At 38.6% G+C, this 22,452-nt stretch overlaps 1 protein-coding gene across 1 annotated transcript in view; it reads left to right on the top strand.

The window, feature by feature from the left end:
* CCDC169 (coiled-coil domain containing 169) overlaps window positions 1-22,452 on the top strand; it is a gene marked incomplete at its 5' end in the record, with an annotated part of 42,363 nt that overhangs the window by 19,243 nt on the left and 668 nt on the right. Inside the window, 5 exon segments of the mRNA XM_059996194.1 lie at window positions 13,027-13,125; window positions 13,346-13,399; window positions 16,000-16,007; window positions 16,242-16,252; window positions 19,752-19,809. Coding sequence (XP_059852177.1) covers window positions 13,027-13,125; window positions 13,346-13,399; window positions 16,000-16,007; window positions 16,242-16,252; window positions 19,752-19,809 — 230 coding nt within the window.

Raw genomic sequence — 22,452 nt, 5'->3', positions numbered from 1 at the left:
TCCATCTTGTGGTATTTAGAAATTGCTGCAAGGGCTGTTTTAGCTTAGCGTTTCTTAACTGTAGGTAGAATTTTATTGCTACCTACAGAATATAAAATATCAAGTTCTACCTACAGAATATAATATATTCTGGCTTCCTGCTTCTTGACAGCCTACCCCCAGTCATAGCTCAAGAAACGGGGTATCTAGCCTCCTGGAGGGTAGCAACAAGTGCTGGTGTGACATGGAAGAAGACTCTGTAGCATATCTAAAAAGCATTTAATCAGTTTTCTCATTGCTACCTCAGACTCTGTAATTTATTCATGTTCACAAAAATACTTATTTCCCTTGATGAATTTGTCTTATTCTTGAAGAAAATGTCTTTCTCTAAGAGGTTTAGATCTGGAGGCAGAGAATTACATTTCTCTTCAGTAAAGAACAAAAGAAATGTTAGAAGAACCAAGAGTGGGGCCACATACTAAGCAGAAAGGAGAGAGAATGAAAGTTCAGGCTCTTAAGGAGTTGGTCCTCTCTGTTCTCTGGGCAGATGCCCTGAGTACCTGGGTTTTCTTACACAGTGGAATCCAGAGGGCGTTTGTCTGAAGAGCAGGGATTAGGAATCTAACCAGGGAGTTGGTGATGGAAGTAGCCAACTACTGAGCAAAAAGCATTAGGGATCCAAAAATCTTATATCCAGTATAGGAAAGAAATCTCTCTTTTCCGAGGACAAAAGAGTCTTATTCTTTATATCAGAAACAATATTTGTGAGATTCAGACATGTACCATTTGTGTAATACAAGTATTTTTGGTTTTCTGTTAGGTTGATAATCAGAGAAAAGGGCCTAAATTAGTTGTTTTGTGGGGCAGAGTATGACTTCAAATGCCATTTGTAAATTTACTGACTCTCTATCCTTGTTGTAGATTACTTAGTCTTTAGGAGTAACCTGAACCCGCATATACTTAAGAAACTGATGTCAGTTAGTTTGAATACTGATTTTGAGTAACTTCAAAGTGCAGCTTTGCTTATGAGCAACAGAAGGATGAGCATTGGTTTTTGACCTGTGCATGTCTAATTTCTTTAAATGTTATCATTAGAAAAAGAAATATGAAACGTCCAATAAGTTATTTTCAACCTGGACCACTAAAGTGGACTTGATTTTAATATTTTAGAAAAAAGTATTTACTTAAGTGAGAGTGGGGTTCTAGTCCTTGTTTGGATACAGATGGGCTTCAAGCCTTCAACCTTTCTGAAGATTGCTTTTCTCATCTGAAGGCAGTATGCTTAGATAAACTTTAAAGTGCCTTACAGTGGTATAATTTGTTAAACTTTAATTTTAGCAAGATGTCTCAGTTAAGGGTTATGTTTGGCTGCATATAGGAGAAAGGCTTAAACAAGTAAGGTATTTTGGAGCTTTTCCTCATGTAACAGGAAAGGTGGAAGGTATGCAGTCCAGGGTTGGTGCAGTGGCTCTATAATGCCTTCAGGAATCCAGACTCCTCCTGACTTTCCACTCTGCTGTCCTTTAATGAGTGGCTTTGTCCCCATGCTCACAAGATGGCTTCTCACTTGCTTCACAGTCTCATTCAGGGAAAGAAGTAGGAGAAGGGAAAAGGGAAAGGTGAAAACTAGTCAAGTCAGCTTCCTCTTAACGAGCTGCACCCAGCAGTTTCCTTGTACATCTATCTCATTGGTTAGAACTTTATCACCTGACCACCCATGTTTGCAAGGAAGGCTGAGATTTGTAGTGTTTTAACTGAGCATAGTAGGATGAAGGGGAAGATGGACATTGGATGTGCAGTCAGTTCCATCTGCCACGCACAAGCTCTATCACCACATTTCATTTTAAGGTAATATGTATTTATTTAATATTATTTGGAAAATAAAAGAGAAGAAAAGTATTAAGTTAAACACATCTACTGTTGTCTTCTTAGTAATTTTTGGTATGTATATATATTGATTAAAAGGAACAACTCAATAGACAAGACAACCAAAAGGGGAAAAAAGGAATAAAAAAAAGGACTGCACTTTTAAAAAAATATGTAATTGTAACCTTACTTCATGGGCAATTTTGTATTCTATTGGTATGTTCAGAATGGACAATTAAATCAATTATTTCTTATGTTTTCTTCATGTACATTTTTAAGGGCTACATTATATTCCATTGCATTGGATTATTAATGTTCAATTACTTTCCCCTATAGTTAAATAGTTTAGGGTATTTCTGGTTTCAATTTTAAATACAACAAAAGCCACAGAGGACAATATGGCAAAAAATATATTGTAGTATTTGCAAATCTTTGGATTTTTGTCACTTTTTGACCTCAGCTTTTTTAATGAAAATACTTTATAGAGTCGAGGCAAGATGATCTTGGATTTAGTATATGCCATTCCAGTTTATTTTAAAATACCTTTCTAGGGCTTCCCTGGTGGCACAGTGGTTGAGAGTCCGCCTGCCGATGCAGGGGACACGGGTTTGTGCCCCGGTCCGGGAAGATCCCACATGCCGCGGAGCGGCTGGGCCCATGAGCCATGGCCGCTGAGCCTGCGCATCTGGAGCCTGTGCTCCGCAACGGGAGAGGCCACAACAGTGAGAGGCCCGCGTACCACACACACAAAAAAATAATAAAATACCTTTCTACATATATTGTGTCTAAACATTCATATAAAAAAAAATCATGCTGTATGTGGCATTCTTCTATTTTTTTTGTTCTATCCATGTTAATACATAAAGGTCTAGTAAATTTTATCTGCTGTATAGTATTCCATTAGATGTATATATCCTAATTTATGTATTCCTCTATTTCAGTACATTGAAGACTTTTCAAAATCTCACTATGACAAACATTGCCAAGGTGAACATCCTTATAAATGTCTCTGAGTACAGAGTGTTCCTCTGGACTTTGCTAACTTTTCTGCAAAGGCTAGAGAGTAAATATTTTCAGCTTTGTAGGTCACCCCATCTCCCTTGCAACTACACATTTTCACTGCTGTGTTCTAACACATCTTCCTTTACAAAAACAGGCGGCAGCCAGATTTGGTGCCCAGGCTGTAATTTGCTGGCTCTTGCTTTAGGGCAGTGGTCCTCAAACTTCCATAGTAACAGAATCACCTGGAGAACTTCATAAAAATATAAAGTTCAGCCCCATTCTTTATCCAGCTTGCTACCTCTGCAGTCTTTATTAGTTCTCCAGCTAACTCGAATACACACAAAAGTTTGAGAACCGCTGCTCTAGCACACTTATAGCGGAGTTTTTAGATCATGAGATATGCACATATTCAAATTTTCAACTAAAGATAACGTCACTCTGGATCGATCTATCTAAAGACACCCCAGGTCTACAGTTAGCTCAGTATGTCAGGAATAAATAAGAGAGGTGATGGGAGATGAGCTTGGAAATACATGCAAGGACTACATAATAAAGGATTTTGTATCCATGTTAGGGAGTGTGAACTTTTTATATGTGATGGGAAGCTACTGAAGTATTTTGTATACAGTTTTAAAGTCATCTCCTACCCCACCCCCCAGGATTCCCCAGGGATGGGTGAGACTTGAAGCAGGAAAACCAGTTAGGATGCTCTTGTAATAATCTAAGTAAGGGAAGGTGTTTTTCAGCTTAGACAGTAGTATATGGGGATGGAGCAGAGGTGACAGATTGAAGAGATGTTGAGGAATGTGGATTTTATACGTATCTAGATACTCGGGTGAGAGTGGGAGAGGATTTGAGGATGGTTAAGCTTGAATAACTTTGTGGATTAAAATGAGCAGGGCTCTAGAAATCAGAACTAGTGAGGATAATAGGAAATGACTTAGGTTTGTATGTATTACACAGATACCAGTGGTCAGTCAGCAACTGGAAATAGTTTTAGACTGCAGAACATTGTCTCTCTGGAAATAGAGGCCATGGAGTCATCAGTGTCACTTGAAGTCATGAAAGTTTAAAGATTGCTCAGGCAAAAATATATAGTCTGACAAATAGGATTGAGGATTGAACCCTGGGACATACTAACATTTAAGGTAATTCAGTGAAGATCAATGAGAAGGAAAAATATTGAAAAAGGATGAGGGGGAGAAGTGGGCAAGAGTGGCATCCCAGAAGCCAAGGGAGGAGAAGGTTTATGAATGATCAGCAGACGGATGTTCTCCAGGAAACTTCTGGTGCAGGGTAGGATAGAGCGCATGGTCCATAGTTTGGGCAAATTATTCAGAGGTGAAGGATGTAAGCAAGTGCTAACCAGAAGAGGGGATATTGGGGGGGAAAAGTGGTGCAGAGGAAAGTAGGGGTGAGAAAGTGGAGTGAGTGTAAGCCATGGAAACATGGCTTCTGGAATTAAACTGTTCTGGTTCAAATTCAAACTATGGGACACTGAGGAAGTTAGTTCATCTCTCTGAGGCTTAATTTCCTCATCTGTAAAATAGAGTTAGTTAAACTCTCTTGTAAGGTTGTCATGCAGACTACTAGAGATATGTCAAGCCAAAAGCATAGTGGCTGACAGAGTGAGCAGCGTGTTAGTTCTCTTCCTTCCTTCCCTTGATAAAGGAGAAGTAAAATTTCATTGAAACAAGTCTGTTGTGAGATTAACCTTAATCTATTTGGAAGGAATAAGGGCAAGGGTAAGGCCCAGAGATGTGCAATCTGTTTGACTTATTTAGCTCTGCTGTTACACAGTTGTGAATCTTCTGGTACCTTCTTAAAGCTCTCGCAGAATTTTGTGGTTCTTTGTACCTGCCCAGAAAGCAGGGGCTTCTGCAGGGAGTTAAAGCTTCTGATAAAAGGCACAGAACCTTTACTTCTCTTGGGCTAGCTGGGTGTACATTTTCTAGCCCCTTCTGTTTGTGTCCACCAGAAAAAGAATGTAGAGCCTCCCTAATGTTTCAGGAATTTCCAGGTGTGTCCTGCAAAGATCTGTAGCCTTTCTGGAAGGCTAGAATCTGTTGTAAGCATACCAAATAACTAAAAGTTAAGGCTAATCCGGCTGTTTCACCTCTGATGAGCAATAGCTATTTCTCAGGTTCTGACCTGGCCCTCCAGGCCTCTTCATTAATCTCTAGTTAGGTAGTTAGGTTACAGAGCTAAGGATGGACTGTGCTATTTATCAGAGCTTGATGGCTTGCACTGTGCAGCCCTGCAGAGGGTTCCCCAGCAATAAATTGAGTAATCTTTCAGTGCTTTACTGTCACTACTCACATTTGGCAGTGCATGTCTTGTTTCCTAGATTAGCTTGTTCAGGCCAAGTCAAGCTTAGTACCTCTAATACTGTGCCACAAACAGGAAAGAGGGTTGGCTCCTCTACTTCCCAACTTCCCTTTACTGCCCAGCACTGCTGCATCCTTAGCTGCTGGTCAGTCTTTCGAGTAGTGGTTCTTTAATTTTCAAACTCTATAAGAATCACATGGATAATTTATTGAAAGTATACATTCTGGGCATTACTCCCAGAGATTCTCATTTCGTAGGTCTAGGGTAAGCCCTGAACATTGGTCTTTTTAGCAGGCATTTCAATAGGTTCTATTACAGAGCACAATCTGGGAAAAAGAAACAAACCAATTTAAGGAATTTATATCCCTCAGAGAAAGATGTGCAAGACAGCATGTCTTGCGACAAGAGTTAGTATAAAGTCTTTATCACCAACTTCCACCATTTCCCTGTGGTCAACTCTATGACAGCGGGAGTCTTGGTCCTTGACTCATCTGGAATCAAAATCAGTGACACCTTATCTCAGTCTGTTTGGGCTGTTAAAAAAAAATACTACAGACTGGGTGGTTTATAAGCAACAGAAATTTATTTGTCACAGTTCTGGAGGCTGAGAAGTCCGGGATTAAGACACCAGCAGATTCAGTGCTTGATAAGGGCTCGCTTTCTGGTTCATAGACAATGCCTTCTTGCTGTGTCTTCACATGGTGGAAAGGGTAAGGGAGCTCTGGGGGATCTATTTTATAAGAACATTAATCCTATTCATGAGGGCTCAAACCTCATAACCTAAGCATCTCCCATGATACCATCACATCAGGCGTTGGGATTTTAATATGTGAATTTGGGGGGGGGCACAAACATTCAGACCATAGCACCCCTATTTCTCTCTGCTTCTAATTTTTCCATCAGTGTACTCTCCTTTGTTTTCCACTACATCCAGACAACTTGGACCCTTCAAGGAAACCTCTTACCAGCACACATGCTCTGTCCATCAGATGGTTAGAGCACAGGAGATCCCGCTCCTAAAGCCAACAAGACGGCCTGGTGGAGGGAGGCACAAGGGAGGGAAGATATCTAGTCTCACCTCAAATGTCCTCTGCAGGACTCTTGGTCAATTTGTAGAGAATCAATTGCTAGAAAGCCAATTTGCCGAAATTCAAATCCTTACTACGTCCTTATAAATATAATCTTAAGGCATTTAAAGAAAAGTTCAATTAGCTAAAGACTAAGTCTGTAGAATCAATATGAGGTATTATGTTATAGGCATCACCAGATTTGTGTTCTCCCCAAAGATCACAATGGTTAATTTGGAGACAGGTGTAGCCTCAAATCAGAGAATAAGTTACAGATTTTGTACATAAATCTAATAACAATGTTGTCCACCAGGGGGCGCTTGTCATTTAAGCATGCAGAACGCCGTGCTCATTCATTGTTGCAATTGCTTCCACTAAGAGGTACAGCATATCTAGGAGTTGTGATTAATTGTATTCTCAGGTTTTTCTCTTGTAAGCATTCAATAGAGTGATTTTTAAGCTTGTAGTTTTTATGTGTTCCTCAGTATAGTAATTGCGATTGTTTTAAAAAAAATAAGTGGCTAATAGAGCTTCTTTTCCACTTGGTATAGATGAAAGGGACTTTAAAAAAATCTAAGTATATTTGATTTCAGGTATGTGAATAGTATCCTGAAATTTCTTATTCTTTCCCTGTTGTTTCAATCTCCTGTTGGAAGGTGACTTTTTTTTTTTTTTTTTGCTGTACGCGGGCCTCTCACTGTTGTGGCCTCTCCCGTTGCGGAGCACAGGCTCTGGACGCGCAGGCTCAGCGGCCATGGCTCACGGGCCCAGCCGCTCCGCGGAATGTGGGATCTTCCCAGACCGGGGTACGAACCCGTGTCCCCTGCATCGGCAAGCGGACTCTCAACCACTGCGCCACCAGGGAAGCCCGGAAGGTGACTTTTTACAAGCAAATTAAGACATGAATATAGGTGAAGTATGATACTGTTTGGAATGCTAAGATCTGTTTAGTTTCAAAAACAAAACAGAACAGCTTTTCCATGATAGTAAGAATTAATTTTGTGTGTGCGTGATTTGGTGTGGGCTGGGTAGTTTCTAGTGGTGTCTTCAATTTAGCTGTAGCTTTAGGATATCTTTTTAGGCAGTTTTCTAGTACATGATGACTGATTATATAATCAGATAAAACCAGCTCCTTGCGAAGACCAAGAACTTTAAGTTGTGGGTCTTCTAATGAACTGGAAGTGACGGGATGAGAGACTATGTGCCTATGATAAAATCGTTTTTAAATACTAGTTTATTTTGAAGTAAGTAAAATAAAGAATCAAACTCTAGAATGAATCTTAAGGTTATTATAGTATGGTTTTATAATTTTTAAAGGATTTCTGGATGTGTATAATAATTTTATAATTGGAATCACAAATGTATTGCTTTTAATGGTCCAAGGTACTTAATGACTAATGTAGTTTTGCAAAATCCAAAATGTGTTCTCATTTTCTCTCTAGGCAATTTTTAAAATTATTTACTTGCATAACACTTTATTTTTTAGAGCAGTTTTAGGTTCACAACAAAATTGGGAGGAAGGTATGGAGATTTCCCGTATACCCTCTACCCCACACATGCATGGCTGTTCCCCTTATCAACATCACTCATCAAAATGAACCTAAATTGACCCATCATAATCACCCGAAGTCCATAGTTTACCCTAGGGTTTACTTTTGGTGTTGTACATTCTATGCGTTTGGACAAATGTATTAACAAATTTTGGAAGACCCTCAGTTGGAGGAATAGTCATTGACTTAGAGTTGAGGAAGCAACAGCAAAATGCCTGCCGAGAGGAATATCAGTGAAATTAGAGCAGTCACTCTTCAGACCCACTTAGTGCCTTAGAACTTGGCAGCACCAGGTGCTGAAGAAGGTGGAGGTGAGGATGGAGCTGGAAACTGAGACATTAATTGAACATATATATGTACATGGAGCAGTTAGTTACTGGGACCCCTCTGCCACCCCATGTGTCAGGATACTGTCCTTCAGTCAGTCGTCTATGTTCTGGAAAAAAATTAAGCTGCAGTTGCTTTGGACTTTGGGCCTTCAGGCACAGATGAGGGTGAGAGTGAGATACAGGTCTAAAATGATATAATTAAATGAAAATATGTGATCTGGATAATGGAACTCTCAGCTCTCTCCAACTTGCCCTACTCCCAGAAAACCAGCAACTAGGATTAACCCTCAAAGAGTAGGAGATTGGAGATTCTACATTTGAAAAACTGAAATGCCCTTAAGAAAAGCAGTCAGTCTGTCCACTCAGAGAATGCACCTCACAGACTTCCCAGGACAGGAAGGTTAACTGACTGAGGACCCTTGGTGTTGGGCTCGAAATCCATCACTGCTTTTCATCAAGACCTCACCTCCCACAGGCTGTTGCAGGCCCATGATCAGGTGCAGTGGGGATACCAAGGCAGACCTATTCCTAGGAAATATGGGACCCCACTGTCAGTGACTTTGGCTTAAGGATTCCCTGCTGGCTTTGCCAGACTTTCCTTAGGCTGCATGCCTGCCTGGGATGCTTCCACTTCCAGGACCTTCTCTCCCTCTCCCCTTCACTGGGGATCAGACTTGCATTACAGTTGACTGCTTTCCCAGCCCTCTCCTGTTCCTTCCCTGTTTCCTTTCACACAGACATTTCTAATAATAGAATCTTTTCACATTTAACCCCATCTTGTTATCTGCTTCTCAGAACACCACATCTACAACTAGAGGTACTGGGAGTGATGTGAGAAAACAGGAGGTTAGATGGGATTTGGCACTGGCTCACTATGTAGCAGGCAGTAGGGGCTGTCCTGATTAGTAGACGTGGCACCAGTAGATCCTGGCTCAGTGTGGCTGTTGCGTTGCTAAAGATTTCACTGATGGTGACCTTGGAAAATGTTCTCATGTAGGGAAATACTGTGGAAGAAGCCATGATGCAGGCATTTGGAAAATATGGGGTTATTGCCCAATTGTATTGTCATCCTTCATAAGGATAATGAGAGGCTGAGAATAGTTAGCAAGCACTTAGTATCTAAGAGTGAAAAGCAGAGAGCCTTTGTGGTAGCTTCTAAAGAGGCCATCTGTACCAGTAGTGAAAGGGCAGCCACAATAGAACAGCGAGGCTGAAGACCCGATTGTGAGGGTTGCAGAGCTCCAGAGGCATTTGAATACCCAGTCCAAGCGGGCCTGTTATGTGAAGGGCAGGGCCCTGATGGGGATAACCAGGGATCCTAAAACTGTGACAGGACAGCTGGATGGATGCTCGTGATGATGTCAGCTCTACAACTCCACTTGGACCCTCTGGATGGGCAGAGGTGGCCCACCTCTAGCTCTAGTAAGGGCTAGAGCACTCACTGTCCTGGAAGCTGCTCGACAGGCCTCTCTCCAGCAAGGCAACCAGTTCCCCCCAGCCTCAGGAGCTGCCCCACCTCCAATCCTGGCTGCCAAGCCAATTCATGACGGTGCTGTTCAACAGCTATAATTAAAAGAAATTAAGAATGGAGGAGTAGAGGCTGAGGACAGTTAACCCAATAGAAGACATAGTTATTTGCTCATTTCCCAGACCTGAACCAATTTTCAGATCCAGAAATCATAGACCAAAGAAGTGGCTGGGTTCCTAAAAGGAAGGACCCCACAACATCAGTCCAAGTACATATCATGACAATATCTCCAGTCTTCCCCTGAACAGACCTCTGACCACTTTTACAGGTGACTGTACACTGTGGGAAAGGAAATAACCAGACATTTCGAGGTCTGAGTTGACATTGATCCCCAGAATGGCAATCTGTGCTTGAAGTCCAAATCACACTGGACCCAATGTGCCTACAGACTCCCCTACTCCCACAGTGATAATTTTTCCAGTACTTAAGTAATTGAAGTAGATATACTTGGCAGTTGAAGTTAACCCTCCATTGGGCCCTCATCTCTGAAGTAAAAGCTATCATGGTGCAGAAAACCTAATGGAAATGTGAGAAATTGTGCCTTCCCCACCCAGGGCCAAAATTGTAATACAAGAACAATTTGTTATCCTAAGGAAGAGGGCCTAACATAGCTCTGTTTAATTTGCCAGTCTGACCCCTGTATAAACTAGGTGTATCTTGGAGAAAGACTATAGGCTACTGCAGACTTAACCAATTAGTAGCACCAACTGTTTGCCAGATGTGGTATCACTGCGAGAGCAGACTAACAAGTCTTCAGCATAAGGGTATGCAGCCACTGATTTGGAGAATGCACTCTTTCCATTCCAATTAGAAAAGAGGTTCAAGAAGTTTGTGACTTCTGGTTTCAGCTCCAATATGTATAGTGCTTGGGAGTCATCAATCATGTCATAACAAAAAAAGGTGGATAACCTGAAAATCAATGACTCTTCTTGACTCCTTAGAAATCTGAATTTGCAGGAAAAATTCCCCCCCCCCAAAATCTGTATGAGTAGACAAATCCAGACAGTCACCGAGATCTGCGTAACAAACTGATAGGAACACTTATATGGTAAATGTGATGAATTACTGGAGGAAGAACAGGCAAATCCATTATTAAAGTTGGAGATATAACACCTCCTGTCAGCAACTGATAAATCAAGAAGGCAGAAAAATCAATGAAGATATAGCTGAGCTGAACATCACTATCAATCAACTCAGTCTATTGACAGTTATAGAATATTCCATCCAACAACAGCAGGATACAGATTCTTCTCAAGCTTATGTGTAACATTCACCAATGTAAACCACGTTGGTGGTTTAATAGGCACCCTATTAGACTCTGAGCTTCATGCGGATAGGGCCTAGGTTTGTAATTCTCACTGTGGTATCCCTATCACAGTGCCTGACACACAGGAGGTGCTTGATGAAAATCTTTTAATAAATAAAGTGAATTGTAAAATTAGGAGACAAGACAAGGAATCCAGTCTGCATGGGAATAGCAGCAAGATATATTCTAACACAGAGAAAGCATATTAAAAATGCTTAAACCTCAAGGGTTAAAACTGCAAATCCACACCAACAAGTAACAGAAATCATCCTTTTGTCATAGAAACTGCCACTCGATTAATATTCCTAAACCTCTGCTTTCATCATGTCGCTTCTTTAATAACTTTCAATAGCTCCCAGTGTGTAGACTCCCGAAACTGGCATACACCAAGCCTTCGCTAACCAAGGCCTTCCCTAGTGATCTTACCTTGCCTCTTATTTATTGCTCAAATACTTTGCTTCAGCTCTTGAATTTATGTCTTTCCTATCTACATTTCTTGTATGAGCTTCTAGAGTTTTGGACCATATCTCCTTCAGTTTTGGACCATATCTCATTAATATAAAAATAATTTTATTCCAGTTGTTTATTTGTAAATTAATTCCTTTTAGAATTTGGAGTGCATTTTCCCATTGACTCAATATTAAAAATGATTAGATCCTATTGTACATCTCTAAAAATGTATTTAACAAATGATGTAAGTGAAGCATATTACTATGGAAGGCTAAGCTTGGAATCCTTGGAGAAGGGGTCTATGCAGCAAAATTTTGAACTATATCCATCACTCCCTGATTGTCCCTTCAAAAACTGTCATCCTTGAGCATTGGTTTATTTCATAAGGGTTTGATTTTTATAGCGAACTCAGTCGGCTTATCCTCTTGTATTTACAGGGCTTTCATTGATTTTCTTGGAGCAAGTTTGTATCTGGGGGAGGGGGATTGAAAACCATTCAGGACGCCAGTGCATAATTTTTGAAGACAAATAATGCCTGCCTGAGAAAGATCACTAATCATGTTTTAACAGGGATGCACATATGCATAGTGGAGAATTGTCACTTCCAAAGGATTTTTGTTTTATCACTGCTGTTATTTTTAGAGACTAGAAATTGTCCTGTTTCAGCTGACCTAATTATTCCTATTAATACAATTTTTACACTTCTAATAGTTATTAACAAGTATCTAAGAGAGAATAAGCAAATTTTTTCAAGAATGAGCTGTGTTTCAGGAGAAGGGTATGCGCTCTAAGATAGCTTGCAGTTTGCTCTGTGGAGATTTAAATCGGCAGCTTCCATTTTTATTTGATGTGTCTTTTAATAAATTCGGTGACCTAGATCATGACCAACAGGAGTTGTGTAGAATTTGACTTGGCGATTTTAAAATCTAATATGTAAGAATATGGGAAATAATTGGAGTTACTGGAAAAGATCAGTTATTAGTTTAGGAACTAAAATTTTAAACCAAATCAGTGTAGTGCATTATTGCTCTGGCACTTGGCTGACCTTCTTCTCTACTCAGCTTCAGCTATCTGTGATGAGGGGTATTTGTGATGGATTGATGTCTTAGATTCCAGAACTGTCCTACTCTACAATATTTTCACAATTCCCCTCATTATCAACCTTATCGCCTGTTCTAACACTCTGCTTTTGTTACCCTGGTAACAATCTTATGAATACACATACAATAATGTGTTAGTGTGTGTTGTCTTCGGAGTCAGATTACCTGGATTCTAACTCCAGCTCTACCATTTATTAGCTCTGTGCCTTTGGGCAAGTTATTTAACCTCTAGCAGTTTTCTCAACAATAAAATGGAAATAAATATATTAGCCATCTCCATGGCTATAATAAGAATTAAATGAAATAATCTATGGAAAGCACTTAGCACATGGCATATTGCTAGGGTTCAATGAATATTGTAATTATTACTATTACTATTACTGAAAAGGTACATATTAAAGACTTCTGAAATCACAGACTGATACAGAGGAGAGGGAATTTGTCAATGAAGAAATTGGTGGTCATATTTATTGTTATTTAGAATGTGAGCACATGTAAAAATTTACTGTTTATACTTTCAGGAAGCCTTAAATACATTGCTTAAACAACTAGAGAAAGAAAAAAGGAGTCTTGAAAATCAACTAAAAGACTCTGCACTGAGACTGGAACAAGAGTCAAAGGTTTGTTTTTATTCTATACTAAGACGTCCCTTTGGAACTGCCATGATTTTTAGTATGTTATCTACAAACCTACTATATAATTCTCACAATATACTTACAAAACTATTTTGTACATTACTTTAAAAAAGCATAGCGACATAAACTTAACTTAGCAATAGTTTTGCTAGTATTATAAATCTTCTCTGATGCTGAATTCTTTACTTCTGTATCTTTCACCTAGGGTTACCACAAGACCAGCCGTGAGCACTGTACATACCTTGCCGAAAGGTCTCAGGTAACTTTTGTTTTTTTTACTTCCAAGTTCTAAGAATTTCCTCTTACTGTAAATTATGTTATTCACTTTTCTAGGTTTTTGATTGGTTTGGCTTGGTAGGGAAACAGCTGTTGGAATTATGGGAAACAAAGGTACCAAGTTTCTGTATATGGAGGGTGAAAAGGAAAACATATAACTTTAATAAAAAGGTAAAAATGAGATATGTTTCCCATATTAAGAGTGTATTTTGCATATTTGCTTCCTTAGTTGTTCTTTTAGTTTGATTTGTAATTGCTAGAATTCAAACAAATAAGTGGTTATCCCTCTGCTGTCATGAAACTTAAGGCATTTTACCTCATAGTTATGCATGGTGAAGTCTAAGATAGACCCAGCATTGCTATTGCTAGAAAGTGTATACTTATAAATGACAGGACAGGAAAGTGATCAGTGAATTATGAAAGACAATGCACATATTTTGCAGTTTTTCATTTGGTTTTTCATTTTATTTATGATGTTGGTATATAGAGTTTATTTTGATGTTGTCAGACCTATCTTTTATTTATGGCTTCTTATGTCATAGTTTAAAAGACTGTCTTCACCTCAGTGTTTCATAACATTCATCACGTCTCTTTAGTACTTACATGGCTTAATATTTGACATTTAAATATCTAATGTTTATTAACTTTATTTTGGTATATGTTTTAAGTTTAGGATATAAATTCAATTTTCAGTGTGCATTATCCAAATGGAAGTGTCCAAAGAGCAATTGGATATATGAATCTCAGAAAGAAAAAAAAAGATCAGGATTGAAGATATGGATTTAGAACTTATTAGCACAGAGATGGTAAATGACACCATGTGAATGAATGAAATGCATCAGGGAGAATACACAGGGTGAAAAGAAGAGATAGTCTAAGATATAGCTCTGAAGAGTTTCAACAGCGATAGTCAAGGGAAGAAGAGCCAGAAAGAGAGCTGGAGTCGTCAGGACATAGCTACGTGAGGCGAGGAGGTAGAGGACCTTGAGGGCTGGTTTTGCCATAAAGGTAATCGGCTAATCACTGATCTGGAGTCTCCAGAGGTTCAATGAAAGGACTGAGAGGAAGGGAGTTAGCACTGGGGATTGGAGCCAACAAGAGGATGCATAGAACAACTTGAGAATGAGAGTCAGGGTAATAGGGGATAAAGGGAGGCTTGGACTTCTAGTGCCAATGAAGGTAAGCAGGAAATTGAGACAAAATAGCATCGCTCACAGTAGTCTCTTATCCAGAAAATGGACAATCACTTCAAACTTTATGGTTCTGGGTGCTTGGCTGGAAGCCCTGCAGCACTGGCACCCACATTCCTTTCCTCAGACCATGTTCTCTACTTGGAGTACAATGTTTCTCTTACACTCCTGTTCTGCCTCCTTCAAGGTGTAGCAAAATGCCACCTCCCTTAAGAGGCCGTGATACGATGAAAGACCACAGACTCTGGAGTCACTGCAAATTTGGATTTGAATATCACATTTGTGCCTAACTGTGGTTCAATCTTTTGGGGCCTCAATTTCTTTCTTCCTCTGTAGAAGGGAAGCAGTGGTACTGTAGTTATCTTGCAGGGGATTTGTGAGGGTTTAGAGATATAATGTAAGTAAAGTGCTGAGTGAAATGCTTGGCACATAATTGGTTCTAAATTCCAGTAAATGGTAAATATTATTTTCCTGTGTTTCTTTCCCGATCTCCCTAGCCCCTCTCTCTGCGACAGGGACTTGCCTTAGCCATCCTCCTTTAGCTTTGTTTATCTGAAAAAATCATTTGGGTGGAATAGTTCCTAGTTTGATTATACAGGATCACTGAACATACAATCAAAGCCTATTTTAACAGCTTCCCAGGAAGATGTTAATCCTGTTTCCCTGTGTAAATGTTAATAAGGATTTTCACTCTAGAGTGAATTGTTAATCTTTATAGTCAAAATGGTTCTGACCATGTGGATACTATGGTGACTGGAAAGGTCAATGAATGATTTGCAGTTCTTCCCATGCTGAATACATAAATAATTGATTCTTTAGTAGATAACTAGAGCTTTTTGCTGAGTCTGCTGTTTATATTTCTGCTGGCTTCACTGCTTTGACTGAAACTGAGTTTCCACATATCAGGATTCTTCTAAGTTACACCGTGTATAAGACATTGCTTTTTAAGAATATACAAGCAATATAGCCAATATTTTATAATAACTATAAATGGAGTATAACCTTTAAAAATTGTCAATCTCTATATTATATGCCTATAACTTACAGAATATTGTACATCAATTATATTTCAGTTTTTAAAAATGAAAGATTAAAAAAAGGATATACAGGCATACCTCAGAGATATTGCAGGTTTGATTCCAGACCACCACTATAAAACAAATATTACAGTAAAGCAAGTCACGGGAATTTTTTGGTTTCCAGTGCATATTACATTTATGTTTACACTATACTGTAGTGCAAGAGCATTATGTCTAAAAAACAATATCCGTACCTTAATTTTAAAATACTTTATTGCTAAAAAAATGCTAACCGTCACTGAGCCTCCAGCAGGTCAGAATCGTTTTGCTGGTGGAGGGTCTGCTCTTGACGTTGATGGCTGCTGACCGATCAGGGTGGTGGGTGCTGAAGGTGGGGCGGCTGTGACAGTTTCTTGAAATACGACCACAGTGAAGTTTGCCACAGGGATTGACGCTGCCTTTCACGAATGATTTCTCTGTGGAATGCAATGGTGTTTGAAAGCATTTTACCCACAGTAAAACCTCTTTCAAAATTGGACTCAATCCTCTCAGTCCCTGACACTGTTATCAACTAAATCTATGTACTATTCTAAATCCTTTGTTGTCATTTCAGCAGTCTTCACCAGGAGTAGATGCTATCTCAAGAAACCACTTCTCTTTGCTCAACTACATGAAGCAACTCCTTATCTGTGAAAGTTTTATCATGAGATTGTAATTACAATTGCAATTGCAAGATTGCAATTCAGTCACATGTTCAGTCTCCACTTCTAATTCTAGTTCTCTCATTACTTCCATCAGATGGAAGTTACTTCCTTTACTGAAGTCTTGAACCTGTCAAAGTCATGCACGAGGATTGGAATTAGCTTCTTCCAAACTCCTCTTAATGTTGATATTTTGACCTCTTCCCATGAATCATGAATGTTCTTAATGGTATCTAAATGGTGAATCCTTTCCGGAAGGTTTTCCATTTACTTTGCCGAAATCCATGAAAGGAATCACTATGGCAGCCCATAGCCTTACGAAATGCATTTCTTAAGTAGTAAGAGTTGAAAGTCAAAATAACTCCTTGCTCCACAGGCTGCAGAATGGGGGTTGTGTTAGTAAACACGAAAACCAATTGTTGTCTATCTCCATTGGAGCTCTGAGGTGACCAGGTGCATTGTCAATGAGCAGTAATATTTTGAAAGGAATCTTTTCTCAGATTATATAATAATAATAATGAAAAAGTTTGAAACATTTTTCAAGAATTACCAAAATGTGACACAGAGACATGAAGTGAGCAAGTGCTATTGGAAAAATGGTGCAGATAGACTTGCTCAGTGTTGGGTTGCCACAAAACCTCGAATTTGTAGAAAAATTTCTACAGATTTATTTGCAAAGTGCGATAAAGCAAGGTGCAGTAAAGCAAGGTATGCCTGTACAGTGCACTGTATACTTCAGAGTCAGGCAGAAAGACTGACTAGAGCTTGTTGAAACACACAATAAACTTAACTTCTATTCCCACAAACAGAGAATTCTAGCAATGCATCTGAGAGTTGTTGAATATAATGCTTTCGCTTCCAGATAAGGCACCTGAGGCAGCTCTGTTTGATTGTAAGGCAATTCTAATTTTTAGGCTTGTTAAAGCATCAACTCCTTATTTTTCTTCCTTGAAACTTCTGTTCCTTCTTCTTTTTCTTTGAGACTTCCTTAAAACCCATTGCTTTTAGTTCCATCCTCTGAAGAGGAAGTCTACACTCTTTCTATACGACAGCTTTTCAGAGGTTTGAAAACAGCTCTCCGTCTTCTCATAGCTTTTTTTACCACCTAAGCTAAAATATTAAGTTACATTAGCCATTCCTCATGACATAGGTTCTAGACTATCCAGCTGTTTCGTTGCCTTTTTCGACAACTCTATCTTGTTATTGTTCATTTGAAAATAGAGCTCCCAGGTTTAAATGTAGACTTGAGATATAATCTCAACAGCATAGCTGTTAGTCTTGTCCTCACCATACTCATTTTTCTTCTCTGCTCTCTGAGCAATCATTCTGAAATACAGGTGAAGAACACTTCAGTGTATAAAATTTCAGTGACTTTGCATTGTCCAAAGGATCTCAGCAAAGCTGCTCAGTGTGTTTTACAAGGTCCTGTCTGACACGCAGTGCCCGCCTCTCCAGCTATGTTCTTACTTACGCCCTGTACTGCAGCCAGACCAATGATATATGTGATTCCTGTGTCTATCATCTGCTTTATACCTTGACGCCTGTGCTGCTCCCTCTGTCTGGAATGTCCTTTCCCTAGTTCTTAATTGGCTACTATTCCATGTGGATCCCCCTAAAGCCAGAATTAGTTGCATCTGTTGTATGCTTACAAAGCACCTATGCAAACCTCTGCTAAGGCAGCTAATTGTACAATCTATTTATTTTGCTGTTTCCCCAATAGATTGTAAGAACCGCAATTTGTCCTTGTACCCCAGTGCCTAATGTAGTGGTGGCACATAGAAGATGCTCAATAACATCTGCTGAGTGAATAAATGAATGAATTCCATCTTCTGGTCCAAAGTTGTCACTTTTAGAAAATTAGTTAATATTTTTGCTTCACAAAGCAAAGAGTTCCTCAGGTATGAAATCCAACTGCCTTCCCTTTTGCCTTCAAATGTATGCACATCTTTATCCATCTTTCCCGTTCCTCCTTCTGCCTTAAAGTAAAAGGATCCCATACTTCTTCCAAAGTCTATCTGCTGCCTCTAGGACTCATTTCCTAATTATTTTCTCATATTTCCAATCTCTCTTCCACTGACTGTGGTGTGTCCTTTGTCTGCAGCATGCTCATCTCTTCCACCAAAATACAGCAAAAACAAACTTCTATTTTGCCCTATCCTCATAAAACTACTACCTTAGCTTTCTTTTTCTCAGCTAAACTTCATGAAAGAGTGGATACACTCACTGCCTTTGCTATTCACTCCTCGACCTCTTTCAGCTGCCTTCTGCCCCCACCACTGAGTTCTGACACAGTTTATCTCTTAATAGCCAAATACAATACAATGACTCCTTATCAAGCCTCCTGGTAGCAGACATGTCTGAGGCATTTCATACTGCTAACTGTGCTCACTTTTTAAAACTATCACCCACCCCCCTTGACTTCCATGCCAGTATATTTTCCTGGGTTTTCCTGTTGTTTAAATGGTGGCCCTATCTTTAGTGATTCTCCTATCCCTTAAAAGTTGCTTTTCCAAGTGTATATCACCGACTCTCTTACCTCTCTGTGTGCTCTTAACAAACGATCTCATTTACTCATGGCTTCAGTTACCATCTCTAAGGTCATCAGCCTCAATTTTTCCTGAATTGCAGATTATATTTACACCACCCACAAGGTGTGTCCACTTTTGTATCCTGGAGGAATTTAAAAATAGACAATAAATGAAAATCTGATCTTGTCTTTCCATTTCAAGATACCTACAGCTCCTATTGTCTTATCAACCCTAACGGCAGAGTACATATATTATTTATATTTAGTGTCTGTAAAAACTTTTAATGGTCTTTACCAAATGGATGATATGATTTTCATAATTTACTCTATATTTATTTAAAAAATTGCATGGACTATGGGGTTCAGATAGAGGGGTTTCCAGAATCTTTAGAAGCCTGATAATACTGGAGAAGCCCAGAATTTCCCATTATTCTTCAACTTCTCTTAGTCATGCTACAAAAGGACCTGGCTAGGAAAGAGTTAATTGGGAATTGACCATTCCTCTTATCTCTGAAAGCAATCATGAAATAAGAGGATAAATGCTCAACTATTTGTATTTCAGTTCTCTGGCTCCTACCAAGTTTTAAAAGGCAACAGATGAGACGCAAGAGGGAGGAGATATGGGGATAGATGTATATGTATAGCTGATTCACTTTGTTATACAGCAGAAACTAACACACCATTGTAAAGCAATTATACTCCAATAAAGATGTTAAAAAAAAAAACAATAAGGCGTCCCTGGGATATTGATAATGTACTACTTCTTAATCTGGATGCTACTTGCATGGAAGTGTTGAGTTTATGAAAATTTAACAAGCTATACATTTATTATATGTGTACTTTTGTGTTTGTAGACTATACTTCAATTAAATTCTTTTTAATCCCTTTAAAAAATAAATAAATAAAAGGCAACAGATGGATCAACTGCCTAGAATGAAAGAGAATCTAGTGAAAACTTAAGTCTAACTATATATTTCCTTTCTAATTAATTATATTCACGTGTGAATGGTACTCACAAAACAGGTGTCCATTGTATGTTGAACGTCCAGATTTTATAGCAACAATGTAAAATAGCAGATGATAAGAGAACTTAAAGAAGTTTGTTCTCTCCATTCACTATTTATATATATTTTGTAAGTTCCAGGAATGCTTTTCGTCCTCAAACATGATAAGATCTTGGTTTCCAAGCTAGAATAATACTGTTCCCAAGTAGAGCATACAACTACACCATTAACAACGATATAAATCCAATTAAATTATCAGCCTTAACCTTTGTAGTGAGGAAATATGGACACTGAAATAAATGTAGATGCCAGTACAGTTTAAACTGTGTTTCCCTATGTGAACAAAAACAATTAAGAATGAATAAAGAACAGAGGAATATTTTATGAGTTTAGGAGGTTATATCTACACATGGATTTTCCTGGTCCTGTACTAAGTACAGAAGAATTACTCAGGCAATCCTTGTCTTTTATAACCTTACCTCACATAGGGAAGATTTTCATATATAACTTAACAATATAAAAATTGTAAATGAAGATATAAATTAGCTATAGATCAGAATCCTTTTCAAATACAGGCATTCTAGATGCATGCAATATAGCAAGTTTCTTTGGTGAAAATTCATGGGAAAGCAACATTTTGTTCGATATTTGGCTAGATTGATAAGTATTCTTCCTTGAGTAGTCATAAATACTTTAAATTATAATTCATTATCTTTGTACATTTTCATCAGTGGAAATACAGTGTAGTTAAAACATTAAAGTAAATTCTGGAAAAGGACTTCCCTCTGGAAACTACTATACTTCTGTGTTGGGAGGGCCCCAAGACCACTCCCGTGCATGATTCGCTAGAACAACTCACAGGACTCAGCATCTATGTGCCCACGCAGCCAAGATTTATTACTGCAAAAGGGTACAAAGCAAAATCATCAAAGGAAAAGGGTGTATGAGGTGAAGTTTGGAGGAAACCAGGCACAAGTGTCTAAAAGTCCCCCAGTGGAATCATATAGGAAAAGACTTAGTTTCTCCAGCAATGAGTTGTGACAACATGTAAAGTTTTGTATTCCGGGGACCCTCATTAGATACTTAGTGCCCATGCATTTGCTGGCCATTTGTATATTATCTTTGGAGAAATATCTGTTCAAGCCCTTTGCACATTTTTCAATTACTGATAAGTTGTTTGTCTTAATTTTGTTGTGTTGTAAGAGTCCTTTATATATTCTGGTTACTAGACCTTATCAGATATATGATTTGCAAATAATTTCTCCAACTTTGGGGTTTTTTTCCTTTCTTGATGATGTTCTTTGAAGACTGAAAGTTTTGATGATGATGAAGTCCAATTGATATTGGCTTCCTAGGATCACTTTAGTGGTTGCTTGTGCTTTAGGTATCATATCTAAGAAATCATTGCCTAATTCAAGAACATAAGGATTTATACAGGTTTCCTTCCAAGAGTTTGATAATTTTAGCTCCTTTTTGATCCACTTTGAGTTAATTTTTATATATGGTGTGAAATAAGGGTCCAATTTCAGTCTTTTGCATGTGTCTATTCAGTTGTCCTAACACCATTTGCTGAAAAGACTATTCTTCCTCAGTTGAATTGCCTTGGCACCCTTTTAAAAAATTAACCATAAACATATGTTTATTTCTAGACTCTCAGTTCTATTCCATTGATCTATAAGTCTGTCCTTATGCCAGTACCATGCTGTCTTGATGACTCTAGCTTTTCAGAAAGTTTTGAAATCAGTGAGTCTGAGTCCTTCAAATTTATTCTTCTTTTTCAAGATTGTTTTGGTTGTTCGGAGTCCCTTTATTTTCCATATGAATTTTAGGATTAGTTTGTCAATTTCTTCACAGCAATACCACAGAGCTGAGGAAAGCAGGGTAGGGCAAGTTAAAATATTACAACGCTCAGTGTTCTTGCAGAGTTTCAGTTGTGTGTGTGTGTGTGTGTGTGTGTGTGTGTGTGTGTGTGTATTAAGTTCTCCAGGATTGCTGCAAGCCTTTGGTTAATTTTTAGACTTCTGAAAAAGTTGCTTCTGACCATTTTTGCCAATTTTCTCATTGCTTTTATGGAGGAAATAAGTTTTGGAGGTCTCTATTCCCTCATTTTTGCTGACATCACTCGCTGAGAAAAATATTTTTTAAAGCACCTTGCAGGGAATTGAAGCTGGCTCTTACTACATCAAGTGAGCATACGGGGAAGTTGGCTTTATAAAGATATGTAAGTCAGTAAGGGAAAGGTGATCTCATGGAAATCTAAGAACAGGAATTCCAATATAACTGGGCCCACAGATATTAGAATTAGAATTCAGGGAAGCTTTAAAGACCTTAGCAGATGTTCATGGATCATCACCTTAGTGATTTGCCATATAGAATGGAAATTAAAGGCACAGACTTTGAACTCTGACTTCCTGAATTCAAATTACAGATCTACCTACTAACTATATAACTTTGTTTCTTTCTTCTATCTAACAGGGCTAATGATAGTGTCTACACCATAGGGATTTTGTGAAGTTGATACGAGTAAATAAATAAATAAAATTTAGAACAGTCCCTGACACAGATTATCTGCTATAAAAATGGTGTTATTACTAT

The sequence above is a fragment of the Delphinus delphis genome, chromosome 18 (genome assembly GCF_949987515.2).
Source record: "Delphinus delphis chromosome 18, mDelDel1.2, whole genome shotgun sequence".
NCBI classification, from domain to species: Eukaryota; Metazoa; Chordata; class Mammalia; order Artiodactyla; family Delphinidae; genus Delphinus; species Delphinus delphis.
This window is presented reverse-complemented; position numbering and strand designations above follow the sequence as displayed.